General features: G+C 27.0%; 1 protein-coding gene and 1 pseudogene across 1 annotated transcript; one reads left to right on the top strand and one right to left on the bottom strand.

Moving 5' to 3' along the window:
- The first annotated feature begins 14,282 nt into the window (after nt 1-14,282).
- LOC124942347 (photosystem I subunit O-like) lies at nt 14,283-15,059 on the top strand. The gene is made up of 2 exons (XM_047482831.1): nt 14,283-14,362; nt 14,810-15,059. Exons 1-2 carry the CDS (start codon nt 14,283-14,285, stop codon nt 15,057-15,059), a joined length of 330 nt encoding a protein of 109 aa, XP_047338787.1.
- A 1,292-nt stretch (nt 15,060-16,351) lies between these two features.
- Nucleotides 16,352-18,283, bottom strand: LOC124942336 (annotated as a pseudogene).
- Nucleotides 18,284-21,466: the final 3,183 nt, after the last annotated feature.

The raw sequence follows: 21,466 nt of genomic DNA, 5'->3' as shown, positions 1-21,466 counted from the left end.
AATTTTAAATAACATTTTGAATATATATTTATATGGTATGTATATTTCTTTCGTACTATTTAATTATATCGTTTAATCTATTGTTCTAAAATGGTAAATTAATGAGGAGAGATTTTAATTAATTATAAGTATAATTAATTATTATTTATTTTAACTAGGGTGTATTTCGTGCATTTGCACGGGTAATAATATAAAAAAACGTGAAAAAAATATTACGGTAAAAATGTGATAACATCTTTAATTTTATTTTTAACCATTTTAAGTATATGGGCGAGTCAACCCACAATCCGACTCAAATATCTATTTACTCTCACATTGCAGAACGATTTCTAAAACAATTGATACAGTTTGATTTCTCAACTCATTTAGTTTGACCCCTAGAGTCCATTTCTTCTCCATACTACGAGTGAAAGGAAAAATGTAAAGACTACCATTAAAGTAGCATAGATGAGACTTACTATATTCATATTAATTATGTCCCCTATCTCTATAAATATGACAGAATTCATCCATTATTACTCACTAATAATAGTGAAATCTATAGTGCGGAGTCAAACTACGACGATTAAAAACTATTGATGAACCATCGCTTTCATCAAATTTGGTGTTGAATTAAAAATGTAAAGTGTTATTAGTCTAGTTGGTTAAAGTGTTAACTTATTTTGTTAGGTTGCAAGTTCAAACCATATCTATAGCATTTTTAATTTTATTTTTAACCGTTTTAAGTTTATGGGCGGGTCAACCCACAATCCGACAAAGTATATATTTACTCTCACATATATATCCAAATTAACCATAGCTCTCGACCCGACAATTCGGACATTTTAAAAATTAAGCATCATTATATATATATATAGATTAGTTAATTAAAAATTTGAACTTATATTGTTAAAATATCCCGCGTTTATCAAATTTAATGTTGAATTTAAAATATAAAGTTTTATTAATCTAGTTGGTTAAAAAGTTATACTTGTTTTTCCATATACCTCAGACTATGTTGTAGATATTGTTCGAAACATACATATAGCATTTTTAATTTTATTTTTAACCGTTATAATTTATGGACGGGTCAACTCACCATCCGACCCAAATATTTATTTACTCTCACATATATATCCAAATTAACCACAACACTCGACTCGGCAATCCGAACAATTTAAAATCAAGCATCATTATATTTATATAGATTTAATCAATTTATTATTAAAAAATATATTTTTTATTTTTTAATAGATAAAAGAAAAACAATTAACCCAACAAGAAATAAATAATTAAAAAAATTATTTTTTTCCTTTTCTTTATATATATATTAAATTTAAAAAAATGTACATATTCTTTTATAGTTTTAGAAAAAAGTTATATATATAAATATCAAACTTAATATATATAATAATAATAATAAATTTATATATATGTAACAAATATATATATTTTAAAAACATATTAATAGATTAATAATTTTAAAAAATATTTATAATAATTTAATAATAATAAATTAAAGAAATACCGGTCCTATCATTTAATTGCCTATATATATATATAATTAACTTATTATTAACATCATATTTATAAATAAATAAAAAAATTATATCACAAATTTAATTATCAATTTTTAATTAAATAAGAGTTTTAATTACTAAATTTAAGTAGTTAAATCAGTAACATTAATATTTATTTATTTATAAATATTATTTAAATAATAAATTAATTGTGTTTAAAAACTCAATTTATATTATTTTAATAATAAAAAGTTATAATTAAATATGAAAAGATAAAAAATTAAATTAACAAAAAAATATTTAAAATTTAAGTATTCATAATCTTTTAATTAATATAATATCTAAAATTAATATATGAACAAATACATTAAAATATATATAATTTAATATATTAAATAAAAAATAATTAAAATAAATATTATATTTAATTAACAATATATTAAATTATAATTTGTTAACTTAATAAATATATTTAATTAACACTATATTAATAAATATATATATATATAAATATAAATATAAATATAAATATAAAGAGACTAACGAGAATATATATATATATATATATTTGTGAAGAAAGTTTGTTTATTTATAATGAAAAAAAATGAAAAAATAATACGATTTTATATTTAAATATAACAATTAATATTATAGATAATGATATTTATATTTCTCTTATTTTTATTTTATAATTAATTTAGATATAATCATATTTTTATTTAATAAAGTTTGAAAATAATTTTAAAAAATAATTAAATAAATTATGATCAAATAAAAGAATAAATTTATTATATTTTTTTAATTACATAAGAACTAACATGTTCTTATGACATTCCAAATTCATAACTTCTTATTTAAATAATAATAATAATATGAATTTATATATAGCATTGAACACGAGTTAATAATATATATATATATATATATATATATATATATATATATATATATATATATATATATATATATATATATATATATATATATATATATATATATATATCGTTTTTATTTAATAATTAGTTTAGATATAAACATATTTTTATTTTATAAAAATTTGAAAATAATCCTGTCTAAAAATAATTAGATGAATTATCATAAAAAAAAAAAAAGAAATAGAAAAATATTTTGACTTATATATAACAGAAATTTTATAAAATTTAAAATGATAAAGTGATTTTTTATATTTTTTTTAAAGTAACGCATTCTGCTTTTTTTATTTTAAAAATAAAATTCATATTTTAATTTATTGTTTTTAACCTGTTTTTACTTAAATTATAAACGTAAATAAGTCATTAATATAGTCAGTTAATTGATAAATCAAGTTAAAATAATTCTACTAATTAATTTAATTTAAGTACATGAATTTTTTAAGCAATTTTTTTTTATATTTTACTTGCTAATAGTAATATTTGTGGAATTTCGTAATAAAAATATGAAGCTTTTTAAGTGTACACAGTTTCATGTGTTGATTTTGCTTAATGATATGTTGCTTGGTATATTATTATTTGTGAAGTTTATATAATTACTCATTTAATTAATTTTAATATTTTATAAATGTATTTATATCATACAAATAAATTTGATTATATTTGAAACACTATAATTATAATAAATTTATTATGAATCACGCTAGAGGTAGCGACTCCCCCAACTACCCTCACTTGACAGCCAAGTGAAAAAAATAACCCATATTAGAAGAAAAAAATTAATTATATAAAAATTTAAGAAAAGAAAATTATAAATATAAAAAATTATAGAGGGAAGAAAAACAAAAATTAATCATATAAAAAATTAGAGAGAAAAAATTAAAAATATAAAAAATTAAAGAGAAAAATGTTTTATCCCGATCATGGCTATGTTTGAGAGCATTCTATCAATAACATGATCATGTTCGGAAGCATTATGTTAAGAACATGACCATGTTCGGGAGTATTCTGTCAAAAACATGGCCATGTTCGAAAGCATTATGTCAAGAACATGGTCATGTTTAGGAGCATTAATTTTACATGACTTTCTTTATAACTTTTTCACTCTAACTTTTTACATGATCATTTTGTTTTTCACCCTGACTTATTTTTTCCACGTGGCTACCAAGTGGGCATCGTTGGGGAGTCGCTGCCAAGTGGGGATTGTTGGGGAGTCGTTGGGAGTGTCGCTCTCTATCATTACTCTTTTATTAAATAACGACGCTAAAAAATGTCCACATAAAACACTCTATGGAGAATGTTGTTAGATATTTTGTCTTGAATAACATAAACTATATAAAATATAATGTTATAAAGAAATGAAATAAAATAAAATATACGAAGCACGAAATCACCAATGTTGATTTGAAGCAAGTATTAGACACATTTTCTTTAAAACAATTCAACCGTCTCCCGTTTATGTTGGAACTTATCATAGATGACTGTCTCCCATGGTATATCGAATCTAGTAATGATTTTGCACTAGAATCACTACGTGTCGAACATGAGAAAGATACATGAATCCAATAACTGAGTTTCAACAGATATAGTCGAGCCAAGAACTCGAAAAACACTCACAAAAATAAAGAAATGACTTTTAGAATTCTAGAGTGAGAAATGATAAAATGATGTAGTGTAATGAATCGGAGTGAAGTGATATATATTGTTAAAAATTAAATCATATACCATTCATCAATACTTTAATTCAACAGTCACTAATCCATCCATCCAATGATTAGCCTTATTTGCCTCTTCATTACATTAACATTTCTTCTTCATTATGAGAATACAAGTTACATAGGTTCAATATGCTAACACTTAATAATGATTAACATCAATAAGTATTTTGTAGTTACAATATCAATTAACATCATTTGTTAATCGCCTCATTCAAGACATTAATGTTAATTGTAACAATTAACAAATTCATTTTCATTTGGATTAAATTTCATCTTATCACATTTGAATTTGTTGTGGATTTTTTTTAGATTAAATTTCATCATTAGTTTACATTTGAATTTAGTGTCAATTTTATTTTCCCAAATTCTAATGTCCATTTAATTAATGGAATTAGTTTAATTTCAACAATCCTCCACATTAATGAAAATTTAAAGATTAACTTAGTGAAATGTTTAATAATTGAGTTTTTCTTCATACAAATTTATAGTAGGCTCATGTCTCAAAAGACTTCAAACTAACTCTCTATTCAATAGTTTGGTTAGTGGATCCACAATGTTAAACATGACTAATATAGTCAAATGTGATAACTCTATCTATTAGAGAGTATAGTTTAATGACATTATATCTAAGACGTGTATGTCAAGACTTGTCATTGATTCTAAGATTGTACAATTTCAAATTACTATCACAATAATTAGAATTTTATTTTTAGACAATCTTGAAATATTTTCTACTAAGCATGATCATTCATACATACTTATCATTTAAACATTCTTTTGTGAAAAATATTGTTTTTTTGGCTAACTAGTAGACAAAATATTTGTGAACTATTATGTCTCGTATAAACAATTACATATTTCAAAAAAAAAAAAATTGACACATGTCAAAAAGTTATGAATATATATTATATCATTTAATTTATCAATCATAATTTTGTTAGAAGATTTTCACCCATATAGTTGCACTTTCAATTGTAAATATATTCACTTGTAGACGTAATCTTTCATGATACATTGTTTAGTGCAACTCACATCTTTAGTGAATTTAATCATTTTTATCGTAATTTTTAACTATAAAAATATTATATAAAGAAATAACGACTTTCATTGTCTTCATGATATACCAATTGTCACGTTCATTGACTTTTCAATTAAAATTAAAATATGATCAAATTTCTTATACCATTATTGTAGAACTTGTTATAAGTCATACAAAAATTTTACAAGTCAATTTTTCATATTGATTTTTTTTTCATAAAATTTATTTTGAAAATATTTATTTTTCAGATTTGTATGAAAATAATGTCATGGAAAGATATTAAAATACTTAAATTTGAAAGTTCGATTTGAACTCCAACTAAACAAATATAAACAAGACATTATTTTTTTTTTTTTTGTTAAGTTGCGTACATATTTATCTACGAATTCAATTGTGAAAGGTGCTCTCAAGCCCACCCTAAAATAAATAAATAAATATATATATATATATATATAAATATATATTTCTTAATTAAAAAGCTTGGTGATGGCCATGGCCTCAAGATGATTACAGGCTGTTATAGAGAAAGAAGAGAGAAGAAATTAACTTTGTATTGCTAATTAGTTCTCATGTACACCTCTCTCTCACTCTCAAATATAATTTACTATTTTTGTTAGTTTACTCTTGCTTTCTTTTTTTTACTTATTTATCTATATAAATTTCTTCCTGAAATTAAAGTATATCTCAAGTGGAAAGTTAAGAATTTATTCAAATAAAATATGAAGTAATTGAGATTTTTTTTTAAATTGGTTAAGATGATATTTATAGATAAATAGTGTGAATAATTTTTATTTTTATATAAATATTCTAAATGGTAATGAAGAGGTAAATAATTTTATTTTTATAAAATTTTTATATGTTTGAGACAAAAAAAGTAATTATTTATTACCTTTATAAAATATTTAGCCTACTTATTTATAAATTTAAAAGTGTTAAGGTTTATTTTATAATGTATAAGTTTGTTCTATGCTAACTTTGTTTATGTGATGTGTACTTTAGATATTATCAAAACTTCTGTTTGTATATCAAATATTTGATTAAGAAATGTCGAATATTGAATTTACCATTTTAGACCGCAACAATATTTTGATAGAAACATATTATAGTTGTTGTCATTCAATCAATGCATATTACACGATAGGTTTAATAATTTTGATTTATTTAATCTTTTCTTATTAAAAAATATTAATTTGGACGTAATCATTAGGTGGGCAGAAAACTAAACTTTAGAAAATATATATACTTTAAGAATTTATTTAAAATTGTTAATTTAATCAAAATGTTGTTTAAACGAGTTTTTGTGTATAATTTACATTTTTTAAGAATAATTTTATCACATTATACTAATATATGCTCTAGATCAGCAAGTTTTTTCCCTTCTTAAACTCATGAAAATATCTATTACTAAGTGTGAAAGACTCTCATTAATTGTTTTACACTTTGTTTTGGTTTAATTAAAATTTTAAATTATTTGAATTTTATAATATATAGCCCACATCAAATTTAATTTTTGAATTCGTCCTGTATTTATCTAACAATAGATTATCTTTTTATTTATCATAATATACAAAATAAGTTTTGTGTTATTATAAATCAAATTTTTTTTGCCCACATTCTTGTCGGTACTCGTTTAAATTACACACCTTTGTGAATTAAATCTAGGATTTTCTAATTAAGAGATTGCCACACAATTATTTTTTCATACCTATCATTAAATTAATATAATAATTATTATTGTGAATATTTAATTGAATAAATCATTCATATATAATTTATATATAAAAGATTGGAATATTTATTCATATATAAACCATTTTTCACATCATCTCTACATAAAAAAAAACTATAATGTTGAATCAATTAAAGTATTCATTTCAACCTATTATTTCTACAAAAAAAAAAACTATAATATTTAATCAAATAAATATTCTTTTATCATGTCACATAATTTCTATAAAATAAATCATAATGTTTCAACACCTTTGACCGAAGTTGCTTGAGCATTTGTTTTTTGTCGCGTGTTTGCATCTGATGATGTCGCACGTTTGCCACATTTTTTTTGACAAATGACTTACGTCATTAATTAAAAAGAACCAAAAAGGGTAAAAGGAGTACAAAAGCTGAAATTGAGCTTACAACAATTTGCTCAAAGTCAATACACGATGGCCATGAAGAATTCACATTTGGCCTAAGAAACGCACATGGATATTAAATCAAAGTACAAAAGTGAATAAGGAATGAAACTAGCAATCAATCGACTGAAACAAGATGATAGGGATTGATTTCCTCTGACTCGTCTCTATTGCCTTTATCCTTGTTATTTTTTTCCTTCTTTCTTGTCACCCTTAGGTCTTTTTGTGATATATTTCCGGATAAAGTTCTGGCTTCTTCGTCTTCTCTAGCTTCTCTTGTCACTATTTTTCTTTTGGGCTTGATTTTGGAGTTGAGAATATGAGTTTTTTCCCTTAAAGTGGTTTCTTTGACAACGTTGCGTCTTTCTTTGGTTTCGAAAATCATGGTTTTCGAGATGATTTGGCTTTCTCTATCATCCACGTTGACGTCGGGCTTTTCGATCCTAATTAGTGGGATCAAGATCGGTTTGATTCTCGTTCATGTGTTCGTTGTGACTTTCATTTGCTTTGAGGATTTCGATATAGGATTTCTTGACCACCTTGATATTCTCTTGTTTAGGAGCGGCCACTGGCTTTTTTTGCTTTTTCTCGTCCTCTTTTCCCACCTGCTCGTACATGACCTCAATGGTGGCCATATTTCCATTCTGGCATCTTAACTCGATTTTTTTCGGTTTTGTACTTGCTGAGTTGATCTTAATACAAACGCGGGCAAACGTGACCCGTTCAAACGAGTCAAAGTCGGGATCGAGCTTAAGCGGTTTTCTAATGAGTCCATTGAGGTAGGCAAGTACTTTGGCATTACAAAGGTGTGGTGGGATGTTTCTCAGTCTTACCCACACTTTGTTCGGATTGTGGCAGTTTGCTATTGATGTCCATTTATTCATTCCATTTGACGAGCTTGAAACATAAGCTGAACATGAAGATGAAATCTGAGTCAGCAATGGCTTGGACTTCAGGCTCCGTGCCAAAAGTGAGGAAGAAATAGCCAAAGTCGTAGACTTTGCCACATCTTTGATCAAATTAAACACGACTTTATGACCTTTTAATTTCAAACAAACAAAATCTCTATCATACATAATTAATTTATTTCATAATATGCTAATTAGCAATTGGTCTGGCTAGGATTAAATAATGCCAATATTTTCTTTGGACAATATGTTGTATTCCTCTTTAAATCCTCCATATTAATTGTAGTTAAAGCTTGATTCAATATGTTTCATCTGGAAACTCTCCAAATTAGCTGATTTCATACTAGAAGCATAGTGGACAACAATTCATATTTTTCATGATTCTAACCTAAAGAATTAAAGAAATCAAGCAACTACTAACATGTATTCATGGATAATTATATTAAGCATATATATATGCATATGTAATTAACTATCACATGATTAAATTAAAATTAAAACTATTTATTTTAGTCATAATTAATTAAATTACTATACAAATTAATTATAAAAAATGACTATTAATTTTTTAGAAATCAAAATCTTATTTTTTTTTTTTGTTTATTTTCTATAAATTAGTCCTTTTATTAATTATATGTATATATTATCTTTAGCAATATATATAAAGGAGATACGAATGATATGTCATTTTTCATCATTAACGTTATTCAACAATAACTATTGACAACTCCTTTTGAAAAATTCAGAATCAGCTTCATCCTTTAAACAACATTCATCAACTCTTGTGTAACATTTCAACTCGTATTTATGAAACATCAAATATAAAGATTTTCGATGGCGCAAACTCTTAAATAGCTTAGCACAGAGAACATGTTTTAAGATTGTTAGATATTTTGTCTTGAATAATTTAAAATACAATGTTACAAAGAAATAAAATAAAATATACGAAAAACGAAATCGCCGAATTGAAATGTTGATCTGAAGCATGTGTTTGACATATTTCTCTTAAAACAATTACATCGTCTCTTGTTTGTGTTGGAGTTTATCGCAGATGATTGTCTCCTATGGTACATCGAATATAACAAAGATACTTGAATCCAATCACAGAGTTTCAACAGATATAGTCGAGTAATAACTCGAAAAACACTCACAAAAAAAAACAACTCTTAGAATTCTAGAGTAAGAAATGATATGATGATGTGGTGTAATTAGAGTGAAGGGATATATATAGTTTGAAATGAAACCCTAAATCATTCTGTAAGCACTAAAAATATACACCCCAATTTATAATATTACAATAATTATTTTGATTTACTTTTAAATATATAAAATTAAAATAATTAACCCCACGACAAAAAATCTATTTAAAACAATTAATTAGGATTAATTATTGTAATAGTTAATCAAATTAATTAAGAGTTAAGGCCAGAATAAAAAACAATTTTTTTGGGATAAATGTTGTATCCATATTATCTCAAAATAATTTTAGAAAAATTAAAGGATAAAAATAAATAGTTTTGATGAATTATTGTATCCATTTCATATAAAAGAATTATTTATTTAAATCCTAAAAATATATAATAAAAAAATTTTGGTAAAATATTTGCCATATTTATTTCAATATTTTATGTATTTAAAAAGATCAAACTTAAAGCCAAAAAGGTGAAAGAAAAATCAATTTCAAATAAACCCTTAAAGATTTAATTAAAAATATGGTCGAAACTAAAGGAATTAGATAACGCACACACCAGGATCATCGGATCAACGCTGGATTTTCATCCAGCGCCCAGGAGACATGCACCCGGGTTGCAGCAGATTAGGAGACGACCGTTAGCTGGAACGCTAACGAACTGCCATGACGCCATCAAAACGACGTCGTTTTGACCTCTTATCACCTTCTTCATCGTGACGTCGTCAGGATAAGCATGAAGAACCGTATTAATTTTGGGTTTTGGGAAATCAGCCATTGGTCAATCAAATGATCACCCGATGGTGATCATTCTCCTTACAAGAGTAGGCCTCGTCACTACCTATTTTGGCGACTACAAGCCAAGAACAATCAAAAGTTATTAATGGCATTTGACTGATTCGGTCCACTTGACTTCTCCAACCGACTTAGAGATACTATAAATAGCTCATTCAAATCATTCTAAAGCTAAGTAAATAACTCATACCTTCAAATCGAAGTAAATCAAAATTCCACCATTAAAGCTTGAAGCTTTTGAATTTTTTGAATTTTATGTTTGAAACCTTAAAGTTTGAATCTGAACATTCAAAAAGTTTCCCTAAGGGACAAAAAGTGTTCTCCAATCATTGGTAAGTTCCAATCAACCTCTAATTCATATTACAGTTTGATTTGAATTTTTTTATATTTCAAATTATATAAGCTTGTATGTTTATTGTTTATTGTATTTTATGTTTGAAAATTCATCCCTAGATGATTTATAAACTATTTGGATAGGATAGAACCGATCAATCCATCTAAATAATAAAAACTCAAATTTGAATTTCAAACAAAAAATGGATTTGCTGTTCTTGGGTTAATTCGGTGAATCACATCCTAGAAAGTTTCCCAATATGATTGTAAACATGTTGGGAAACTGTTTGGATCATGCATGTTTTATCCATCCCAATTATGTTTGATCAAAATTTTCAAAATAAATTAATATTTTGAGTTCTTGATTTGGTCAAAACGAACCGCCAATGTTTTTGTGTTGATACCAATCAAGTATATATAGTATAATAAAACTATTTGATAGCTCCTTACACTTTAAAACAGCCTTAAAATCAAAAACTCGATTTTTTATCATAAACTATTTTAAACAAATTGATCATCATTCAGTCGATTGATACCTTGAGATGATGATCAACATGTTCCTAGGAGCTTTATAAAGCTACCCAAGCCCTTCGATCAAAATAATCATAGCTAAAAAATGAATTTTAAAAACAGGATCCTTGTGTTCTTGAGGATCAAGACTTGTTGGCCTATGACCGAGAGATCCGACCGAGGATCCTCGGTCTAGACCGAGACCAAGGACCGACAAAAATAAGCTAGGACCGAGACCTAGGACCGGTGTTTTTGAGTTAGGACCGAGACCTAGGATTGATGTTTTTGAGTTAGGACCGGTGTTCTTGAGCTATGACCGAGAAATCCGTTCGAGGATTCTCACTTAGGACCGAAAAAATTCGAACCTAGGACCGAGCTCTCGAGACCTTGGGACCGATAATCCCAGACCTGGGACCAAGAGCTCCCAAGTATAGGACTGGGGAACTTAGCCTAGAGCTAGTCCTGAACCGAGAAGTTTATACATCTCAACCGAGAAACTTAGCCTCAGACTAGTCTAAGACCGACAAGTTTCTACACCTAGACCGGTAAATCCCAGCCAAGGACCGAGTCCTTAGCACCCTGACCTAGGAACTCTGATACTTAGACTGAGGGTTCCCGAGCCTAGATTGAGGGTCTCCGGACCCTGACCGATAAAATTAGACCCGAACTTTAGGACTCCGGTACCTAAGGCTTGTTTAGTTCCACTTTTCAAAATTCAAAATTATTTTTATAATTTGGGGACTCCAAATTATTTTCTAAAATTCCCGAAAATTTAGAAATAGAATTTTAAATATTTTGGGATATTTCCACAAAAATATTTCAACAAGAGCTTGTTTGGTGTTTATTTATAAACCCTAATGTCGTTAAAAATGACTAATATTCTTCAGGTATTTCCTCCCTAGTTATCATCCACAATAGGTACCAGCATTTAAATATTGATATTTCAATATTTTATATTACACTAAACGTAGAAGCATGACTAAGATCAGAAGAATAAACGGTTAAAACTCAGACGTTATACAACCGATTTTTAAATAAGCCGAGTTTATAAAGTAGATATCGTTCTTGAACGGGTACGGAGGACATAAAGCGAAAGTCTTTTCCCGAGTATCACCAAACTTCGAACCAAATGAAACTTTAGTGTAAAATACGTTTGTACACGTACACCATCTTTTTATTGATTTTCTTAAAATCAACTAGCGACTATGTCTTTCAAATAAATAATCTTTCTTAAATTAATAATGTTTAATTTATTTAAACCGGATTTCATAATCGTCATCTGATTATAAACAAATCCCCGGATTATTAAAATTTGAACAAAATTAATTATTTTTACATAATTAATTTTAAAAGCGGTCATGTGCTATCAAAATCTTTTAAAATAATATTTTATTTTAAAATGATGTCTAACACGCAAACCAAAGTTGAAATCATCGAACCTCGAGCCACTCTGGGCCTGCATGCGCACGTGCCTTAACGAAAGCACGCAATGTTTGTTGCGGGAATCACGGGGATTAAACATTCATCAATACTTTAATCCACCGACCACTAATTCATCCATACAATGATTAGCCTTGCTTGTCTCTTCATTATTTTGACATTTCCTTTTCAGTAGGAGAATGCAAGTTACATAGGTTCAATATGCTATCACTTAATAACAATTGATATTAATAAATATCTTGTAGTTACAATAGCAATTAACATTATTTGTTAATGGACTCATTCAAAGTATTAATGTTAACTGTAACAATTAATAAATTCATTTTTATTTGGATTAAATTTCACCTTAATTTAATTCACATTTAAATTTGATGTGAATTTTATTTGGATTAAATTTTATCATTAATTCACGTTTAAATTTGATGTAAATTAAATCTCATTTATCTAAATTCTCATTTGCATTTAATTAATAGAATTAGACCTTCTCCAACCCAGCACCAAATGCAAACCAAAAACACATTTTTTTCTCCCACCCAGCACCAAACGCAAACCTATTAGGAGTATTCCATCAAATTATCTCTCCTCAATACTCAAATTTGCGTTTACACTATGCCTCATACTCAAAAGTTTTATATTTGTATAAATCAATACTTATACTTAAATTATGTATATTTTGTATATTAAACTTATTTATATAATTTATTTATATAATTTATTTATATTTTAATTTGTTTATATAATTTATTTATATTTTAATTTATTTAAATTTTAATTTTTTATATAATTTATTTATATTTTAATTCATTTATTTTAAACTTTTTTATGTGAATAAATTATTGATTTATAATTAATTTTATAAATAAAAAATTATAACTGAACGAGAATTTAAAAGTTAATAAGTTATTGTAAAGTTATTGGGTTTAATTTGTAATGTTAGATAAATATATATGTTTTATTGAAAAAGTTAAAAATTGGTGTAAAAATGAATATTCTAAGAATATTTTTTTAAGTTTGAAAATAAATTTTTGAGTTGGAGCTTGATGTGATATTTTTTTTTTTTTAACTTTTGAGTTTGAAAATAAATTTTTAAATTTGAAAATAACTTTAGTTTAATTCCAACAACTGTAAAAGTAGTTAATATTTTTATACAAACTTTTTTTATTCAAAATACCAACCACCTTATGAAATAAAGCCGTTTTTACTAAAAACAACCTAAAATAATATAAAGAGAAGAAATATATATAATAATTTTTTTTATTAAATTTCCACTAAAAGACAAAAACTTATAATAAACAAAGACATTATTAGTGATGTCTAAGAGGGAAATTTGACGAAATAGGCACGAAAATTGACTTATTTGATCTGGTGGCAAGATATAATTTTTATTGCGTTCGTGGTCTTTTTATTTATTTTTTTACGAAATTGCCCTTGTAGCGAAACGCTAAGTGACTTAGTGTTTCGCTAAGTGGATTAGGTTTAGTATAAATACTCTAATTTTTCCATTTCTTTCATTTTCTTTCTCTCTCTTCTTTTGTTCTCTCTTTCACGGCGGCGACGGAGGCGGCGGTCCATATACAGATACAGATTTACAGATTTACGTTCTTATTTACCTAATCTTTATTTCACCCTAACCTAAATTGATTTTTGTTTTTATTATACAATCTTCATTTTTTTCAAACCCTAACCCTAAACCTATTGTTATATAAAATAACTTGTTCTTATTTGGTTCATATTGGTTTATATTTGGTATTTGGTTCATATTTGTGATTCATATTGGTTCATATACGTCGATGATAATATTTGCAGATAATCTCGGATCATATGGGTTCCGTTTCAGGGAAGTTTCTCCAAGAACTTACTGTTTCGCTAAGTGCTTACCGTTTCGCTAAGGACTTTTAGTTTGGTGAATTGTGATACACTATTTGATATTCAATTATGTTAAAACTACATACATAAACATGAGTTGTCTTAGCTCAGTTGGTAGAGTGCGTTTCTTTTAAGTATGTGGTCGTGGATTCGATTCCCACAGACGGCGTTTTTATGTTTTTTTTTACTTTTGCATAAATCAAATTCTCATTTGTAGAGAAATGGTTATATTTATCCAAGGACTTACCGTTTCTCTAAGTGCTCAGCGTTTCGCTAAGTACTCAACGTTTCGCTAAGGTGAGACTGAGCTCAGGATTCCTAAAGGCTCCAGTTAAAGCCATAAACCCTTTGATGATTGCAAAAGTCTCAAGTGGAAAGTTTACATGTTATATATCATGTATGTATGTAATGTAAGAATATAATTGAAATTTGTTTGTTTGATTGATTGTAGTTTCGAGAGGGATTGGAAAGATCTGAACGTGATTGGGTTTGGGTTGATCGGATGGTTAGCACCTTCTAGTATTCCGGCGATCAACGACAACAGTTTGACCGGACTCTTCTTTTCCAGCATTGGGACTGAGCTTGCTCACTTCCCAACTGGCCCTGCTCTCACTTGGCACATGAGATTGTTCTTGGCATTGACTTTTGGACAAATTGGATTCAAGAGTAGGACTGAAGATTACTTCAATAAAATAAATTAATTCTAATTAAGAAAATAATAATATGTAAAAAGTGAACTACTTTCTTTGGATATTTGTTAATGAATGTTTAATTTGCTTTTGTTTCATTTCTTTTAATACTATTTCATTTATGCAAAAGTAAAAAAAAAAACATAAAAATGTCGGGAATCAAACCCACGACCACAGGTTAAAAGACACACGCTCTACCAACTGAGCTAAAACAACTCATGTTTATGTATTTAGTTTTAACATAATTGAATATCAAATAGTGTATCACAATTCACCAAACGAAAAGTCCTTAGCGAAACGGTAAACACTTAGCGAAACGGTAAGCACTTAGCGAAACGGTAAGCATTTAGCGAAACGGTAAGCACTTAGCGAAACGGTAAGTTCTTGGAGAAACTTCCCTGAAACGGAACTCATATTATGATCCGAGATTATCTACAAATATCATCATCGACATATATGAACCAGTATGAACCACAAATATGAACCAAATACCAAATATAAACCAATATGAACCAAATAAGAACAAGTTATTTTATATAACAATAGGTTTAAGGTTAGGGTTTGAAAAAATGAAAATCGTATAATAAAAAAAATCGATTTAGGTTAGGGTGAAATAAAGATTAGATAAATAAGAACGTAAATCTGTATCTGCATAAGCACCGTCGCCTTCGTCGCCGCCGCCGTGAAAGAGAGAACAAAAGAAGAGAGAGAAAGAAAATGAAAGAAATGAAAAATTAAAGTATTTATACTAAACCTAATCCACTTAGCGAAACGCTAAGTCACTTAACGTTTCGCTACAAGGGCAATTTCGTCAAAAAAAAAATAAAAAGACCACGAACGCAATAAAAATTATATCTTGCCACCAGGTCAAATAAGTCAATCTTCGTGCCTATTTCGTCAAATTTCCCGTCTGAGAGCCTTGAATGAATAGAAATTGAGGAGCTATAATACTTATTTGACTATATAGTCTATTAAACAAAATCATTTAGGCCGACTATTAGGCTGGTCAAGATGGGCCACCGCCTAGTACCCTAAAATTAAGAAGACCAAAAAATTTTTATACAGTACTATAAAAAAAATAGGCTTTATGTTTATTTTTACTCCTCTTTCTCTAAAAATTTTTATGCAGTACTATAAAAAAAATTAAATTTTATGTTTTTTCTACTCGGCCATCTCTCTATAAAATTTAGGCCCCAAATCTTAAATCGCTCGAAGTCCCAAAAATGAACGAAACAGCCTGACTAGATTGAGCTACCTCATAAGGCTATAAAAAAAAATGCCTTCTTTTTTTTTTTTTTTATTCACTAGCTAGATAGTTTGGTTGCATAACTGCTAGAATCATTAGCTGATATTTTGGGATATCTTTTCAGTGTCTTAAAATCAACATAAGTAATACCAAATCTTGAGGTGTAACGAGTGCCCACTCAAAATTATCGGGCAATGACCAAGCAAAATAACCTCCAACTTTTGCACCATTATCGATAACCTTCTTTAATTCGCCTATATATGCATTATAGTACTCAATCATTGTCGTATCATTTAGGTCATAAGCAATATCTACACTAACTGGCTCATCCATTCCTACAAAACCCACATACAATAGAAACATATGGATCGAGAAAATACTAATTGGCACAATAATTGTTTTTGATAAATTTAAACATATACAAAAATTATAAATATGAAGGTTACCATTTTCAGCTAGAATCATTGTACGATTTCCATAATGTTCCTTGATGTATGACACGGCATTGTAAAGTCCCCACGGAACAATGTATAACCAATCAGAATGTTCCTTTGAAATAATTGAATTAAATAAGTGGGACTGTAGCATGATATATATAGGTAAAAATTAATTAAAACTTTATTTATTTTTTACCTTTGGACCAATCGGAATTCCATTCTTCTCATCTGCATTTTATAACCAAGAGAATAAATTATAAATATTCAAATTTATTATTAACTTGTTTTATTCTTATAGAAATATATGGAAGATTCTTACAAGCAAAGGAAGCATGCCAATCCATATTATAGGCCAAAACTTTTGGATTATTTTGACTAGGATCATGATATATATAATATGTTGTGTATTGGTTAATTCCAACATAATCAATCGATCCCTTAACCATTTGAATCTCTTCTTTAGTGAACTTTGGCAATCGATTGCCAACAATATTTTGCATAGTCTTTGGATACTCTCCGTAAGTTATAGGATTTATAAACCTATACACCAATCATCGACGATTGTAAACATTATTATAAATGAATCAAAATATAAATTTAAAATTGTTTGAAAATTTTTACCATTCAAGATGAAAATCTCTAGCTTTTGAGCGGCATATTTGTTAGCTTTCCCTCTAGTAAGAGATTCATACCAGACAAAATATAGTAGAATACCAATACATCCTTTTTGTTTATCCTATAATGATATAATGTGAGAAGTGATATATTTATAGAAAGTGACTTATACAAACATACAGAAATGAGTGCTCACTTGATATTTTTCTCTATATCTTTGAACTGCAGTTGCATTAGATAAAAGCAAGTTATGGGCTACAATGTAAGGTTCGGTTGTAGAATCACCTTCAGTACAATTTCCATAAGGTTTAGAGCATCTTCCGGGTGCATGTGTTCCGTCATCATATTCAAGTGCTGCAATAACTCTTGGCTCGTTAAAAGTCATCCAATTTTTAACTCTATCTCCGTATGTTTTTAAAACAAAATTCTGCATAATCTGCATAATCCTTCCTGTATAATTAGAATATAAAATAGATTTATTATAAGAAAACGTATAATACTATTCAAAAATCTAACAATTTTTTCAATTTGTCACAATAGAAAAATATAATCCACGATGAAACTTGCCCAACTTGACAATCCGACCATCCTAGATACTTTATCTTGAAGTCCTTGAGGTAGATCATAATGGTATAAATTGGCATATGGAGTAATTCCTGGTCGTGTGAACATTGTTATTATCTTAACTATAAACTTATACTCTTTTCATAATTTAGGTTTAAAATTATACCTTTATGAATCATGTAATCAATTAACCTATTGTAATAGTCAACTCCCTCTTGATTAATAGCTCCACTTCCATCTATATAACATATAACAAGATATCAATTTAAAGTTGGTAAATGATTACCAATTATAATAGTTTAATAATTAATATCATTACTTGGGAAAATCCTAAACCACGAAATTGAAAAACGATATGCATCAAAGTTGAGATTTTTTTAGCAAATCTTTATCCTCTTGCAAAAAAATCATCATTAAATATATTAATTTAATAATTTGTATAATTAAATTTGATTTTTATATGGTAGAACAATGAAATCTTTGATTTAAAGATGTTATTTGAAATAAACTAATGATTCAAAAGTCAACAACAAAACGTATTTGTTATGAAGGTTAAACAATTAATTAATTTAGTTCATACATAATTTGAAATACAACTATACTTTATATCGATGATATTGATCGTAACAGATGCATTAGCTCCAGAAGCAATTCCAGCACAAAGACAAACAACAAAATGCATTATATGAATGAATTTTAAAATATAAAAAAAAATATTCTCACCATGAACTTTGATAAAAGTGTCTCATATACAAGGTCCACGTCCTGCTTTATCGGTCATACCCTCGGCTTGGTACGCTGACGTGGTTGTTCCAAAAATGAATCCTTCTGGAAAACTTTTTTAAATGAATCTTTCTGGAAAACTTTTTTAATTGAGACCGCTAGTATTAAACCTTTCAAATTGAAGAGTGGGGTGCATGTTCAATTCTCGTGCACATGTCCTTTGCAATACAAATTGAATAACCATACATAGTAGAGATAATTTAAAAAAATTATCCATCATTTAATAATTAAAAATGAAGAAAGGATAATGTAAGTTAAGTAAACTAGTTTGGGTTGTGCTTTTTATAGTCCAATATGGATAATGAGTCCAATGAACGGTTAAGTTTATTTTTAGAGTATTTGATTAAATCTTGGAAAGACTATTTCTATATTGTCTAATAATAGAGGGAGAAAAAGTAAGTTTGTGGCGATTGAATAGAAAATGAGTTGGAATACTATCCATATGATTTATTAAAAGACTTAATGAAATATTTATCACTTTTCTTTCTCCTACTAATTTTAAAATATATATATATATATATATATATATATATATATATATATATATATAAAAAGAATATTATACATAAAATTATAAATATTAAGTTTGTTTGATTTCGTAGTAAGAGATATTTAAGTGATATATTTTTGGAGAACATTTGAATTTATAATTTATTGATATTGAAAAACTTTTTTATTTTTATAAGATTGAATTGTCAAATTTTGACTTTTTTTAATCATCTTAGATTCGAGACTCTTTATTAAAATTATAAAAAAAACAATGTTTTATTTTGTGCGATTTCTAACGTCGTTAACTACGTTCTATTATTTGTAAAATAAATATATATATGCACGCTAAGAAGAAAACAAATACAGAGGTTAATTTTGGTATTGGTTAACTTTGTCACGGTTTGACCGAGTCGGGTCATATTGAACCGTGTTCACACTTGGACCGGCAAAGCTGGTCTAACTCGACTTTGTTTGTTTTTAATTTTTAGAATTTAAGCCATTTTTTATCTAAAGGCTTCTTAAACATTTTAAAAAAAAATTAAAAAATTTACACAAATTTAAAAATATATAAAATGATCTATAATATTTTTTACATTTTAATGAAACTCAGAAATTCTAATTATAATGAATCATTTTGTCTAACTTACTGTTTCCATAAAAAAATATGAGAATTTTTTTTATTATGGTTCTTAATTAAATTATTTTTGATGAAACATTTAATGTACTAACGTTACTTTTTTTTTACACATCGCACAAAACTAAATTATTTATTGGTTTTCGGTCTATGTTTTGTCACATAAGTTATATGTACTTTTGCTAAACCTAAATAAATATTTTAGGTATCGAATATCATAGTCTAGATGCATTTTAAGAATGGAAAGAGCATATCTCCTTTAGATCATAAGTTTGAATAAAATAAATAAAAAAGGCAAATTTGTTTCGTAATAGAGACTGTCCATTTGGACGGGCATGTGCGACATAGCATCAAATGTCATTTCTCACACGTAACCAAGCACCGAGCTCAAAAGAATTTCTAAAAAACTTATTTCTTTGTTTCTCTCGTAGCAAATTAAGTGACGACTCTTATAAAGAGTCAAAAGTATGTCTAACTATTGCTAAGTTCTATTTCTATTAATTGTCTCAATTTAAGACGAGGTGATTCTTGAGAGAGTCGGTTTCTCGTTTAGTTTTACGAGATTCGAGAGAAATGTAAGCCACTGAAAATAGTAAAGTAATCGACTAAAAAACATTTTTTTACAAAATGCACGAGTCGAGCTTACCATTTTGGTTTATCGTCCACCCTTACCGATATCGAGAGGAATGTAAGGTATGGGGCCAACCAATTTCAGATTTCACGGAATGTTCTTAAAGACGAAGTTAAAAAAGCATACACTATGATTAAATAATTTTATTTAATTATTATATTAACTTTTTTATTTAATTTTAATTTAATTTATTGAAACAATATCCAAAGTGTTCACTTGAGAATAAGAAGAATCAAAGCTACAAGTTCTTCAAGTCAAAGGGTTTCTATAAATTGTATTAAGGTGTTAAAACCAACAATAATGGTAAAGTTGAATTCACTAGTAGTAATGCAACTTCAATTAAAAAAATTAAATAACCCAGTTTTTTATTAGTACTTATTAAACACACAGTTATTTAATTAACTCAATGAATTATTTAAATAACTTCATTCCAAACAAAGACACCGAAATTTTGTAGAAATGATACTAACATTTTTCTCACGTGAAATGCTTGAAAGAATGGATAATAGTTTTATTGAATTGGATGACAAACAAATTTTAAAATTTACAAATGAATGAATTATTTCAAGTATTTAATCAAACATTTATTTTATTTTATTTTTGTTAAGTTGCTTATATCTTGTTCAGCGTACCCATATTAGTTTTCTTTACATGTATTTGAGTTTAATTTTATCATTTCATTAAACATTATTTTTAAAGCTATAAATATCTATTATATTTTCAATTTCATCATTTGTGGTTGTTAATTTCCTTAACATGTGTCCTGTATTAGAAAACTTGAATGTAGATGAGTATATTTTGTGACTTTCTAATTATATTAATATGATTTTATATATTTATAATATTTTAATGAATTTCTACTTGAAAAAATATTATACGAAGAATAATAAGAGAGAGAGAGCGACGCTATGACAGCATATATTTTAATCCATTACATATACCCAAATAAAGATGTCGCAGACTAATAAGGTTTTTCGTATTTCAACTTTCAAGCTTAGAACACTCGTTGAGTTTCAAAGT

The sequence above is a fragment of the Impatiens glandulifera genome, chromosome 1 (genome assembly GCF_907164915.1).
Source record: "Impatiens glandulifera chromosome 1, dImpGla2.1, whole genome shotgun sequence".
Classification (NCBI taxonomy): Eukaryota; Viridiplantae; Streptophyta; class Magnoliopsida; order Ericales; family Balsaminaceae; genus Impatiens; species Impatiens glandulifera.
The sequence above is the reverse complement of the archived record's forward strand: the minus strand, read 5'-3'. Positions and strand labels throughout refer to the sequence as shown.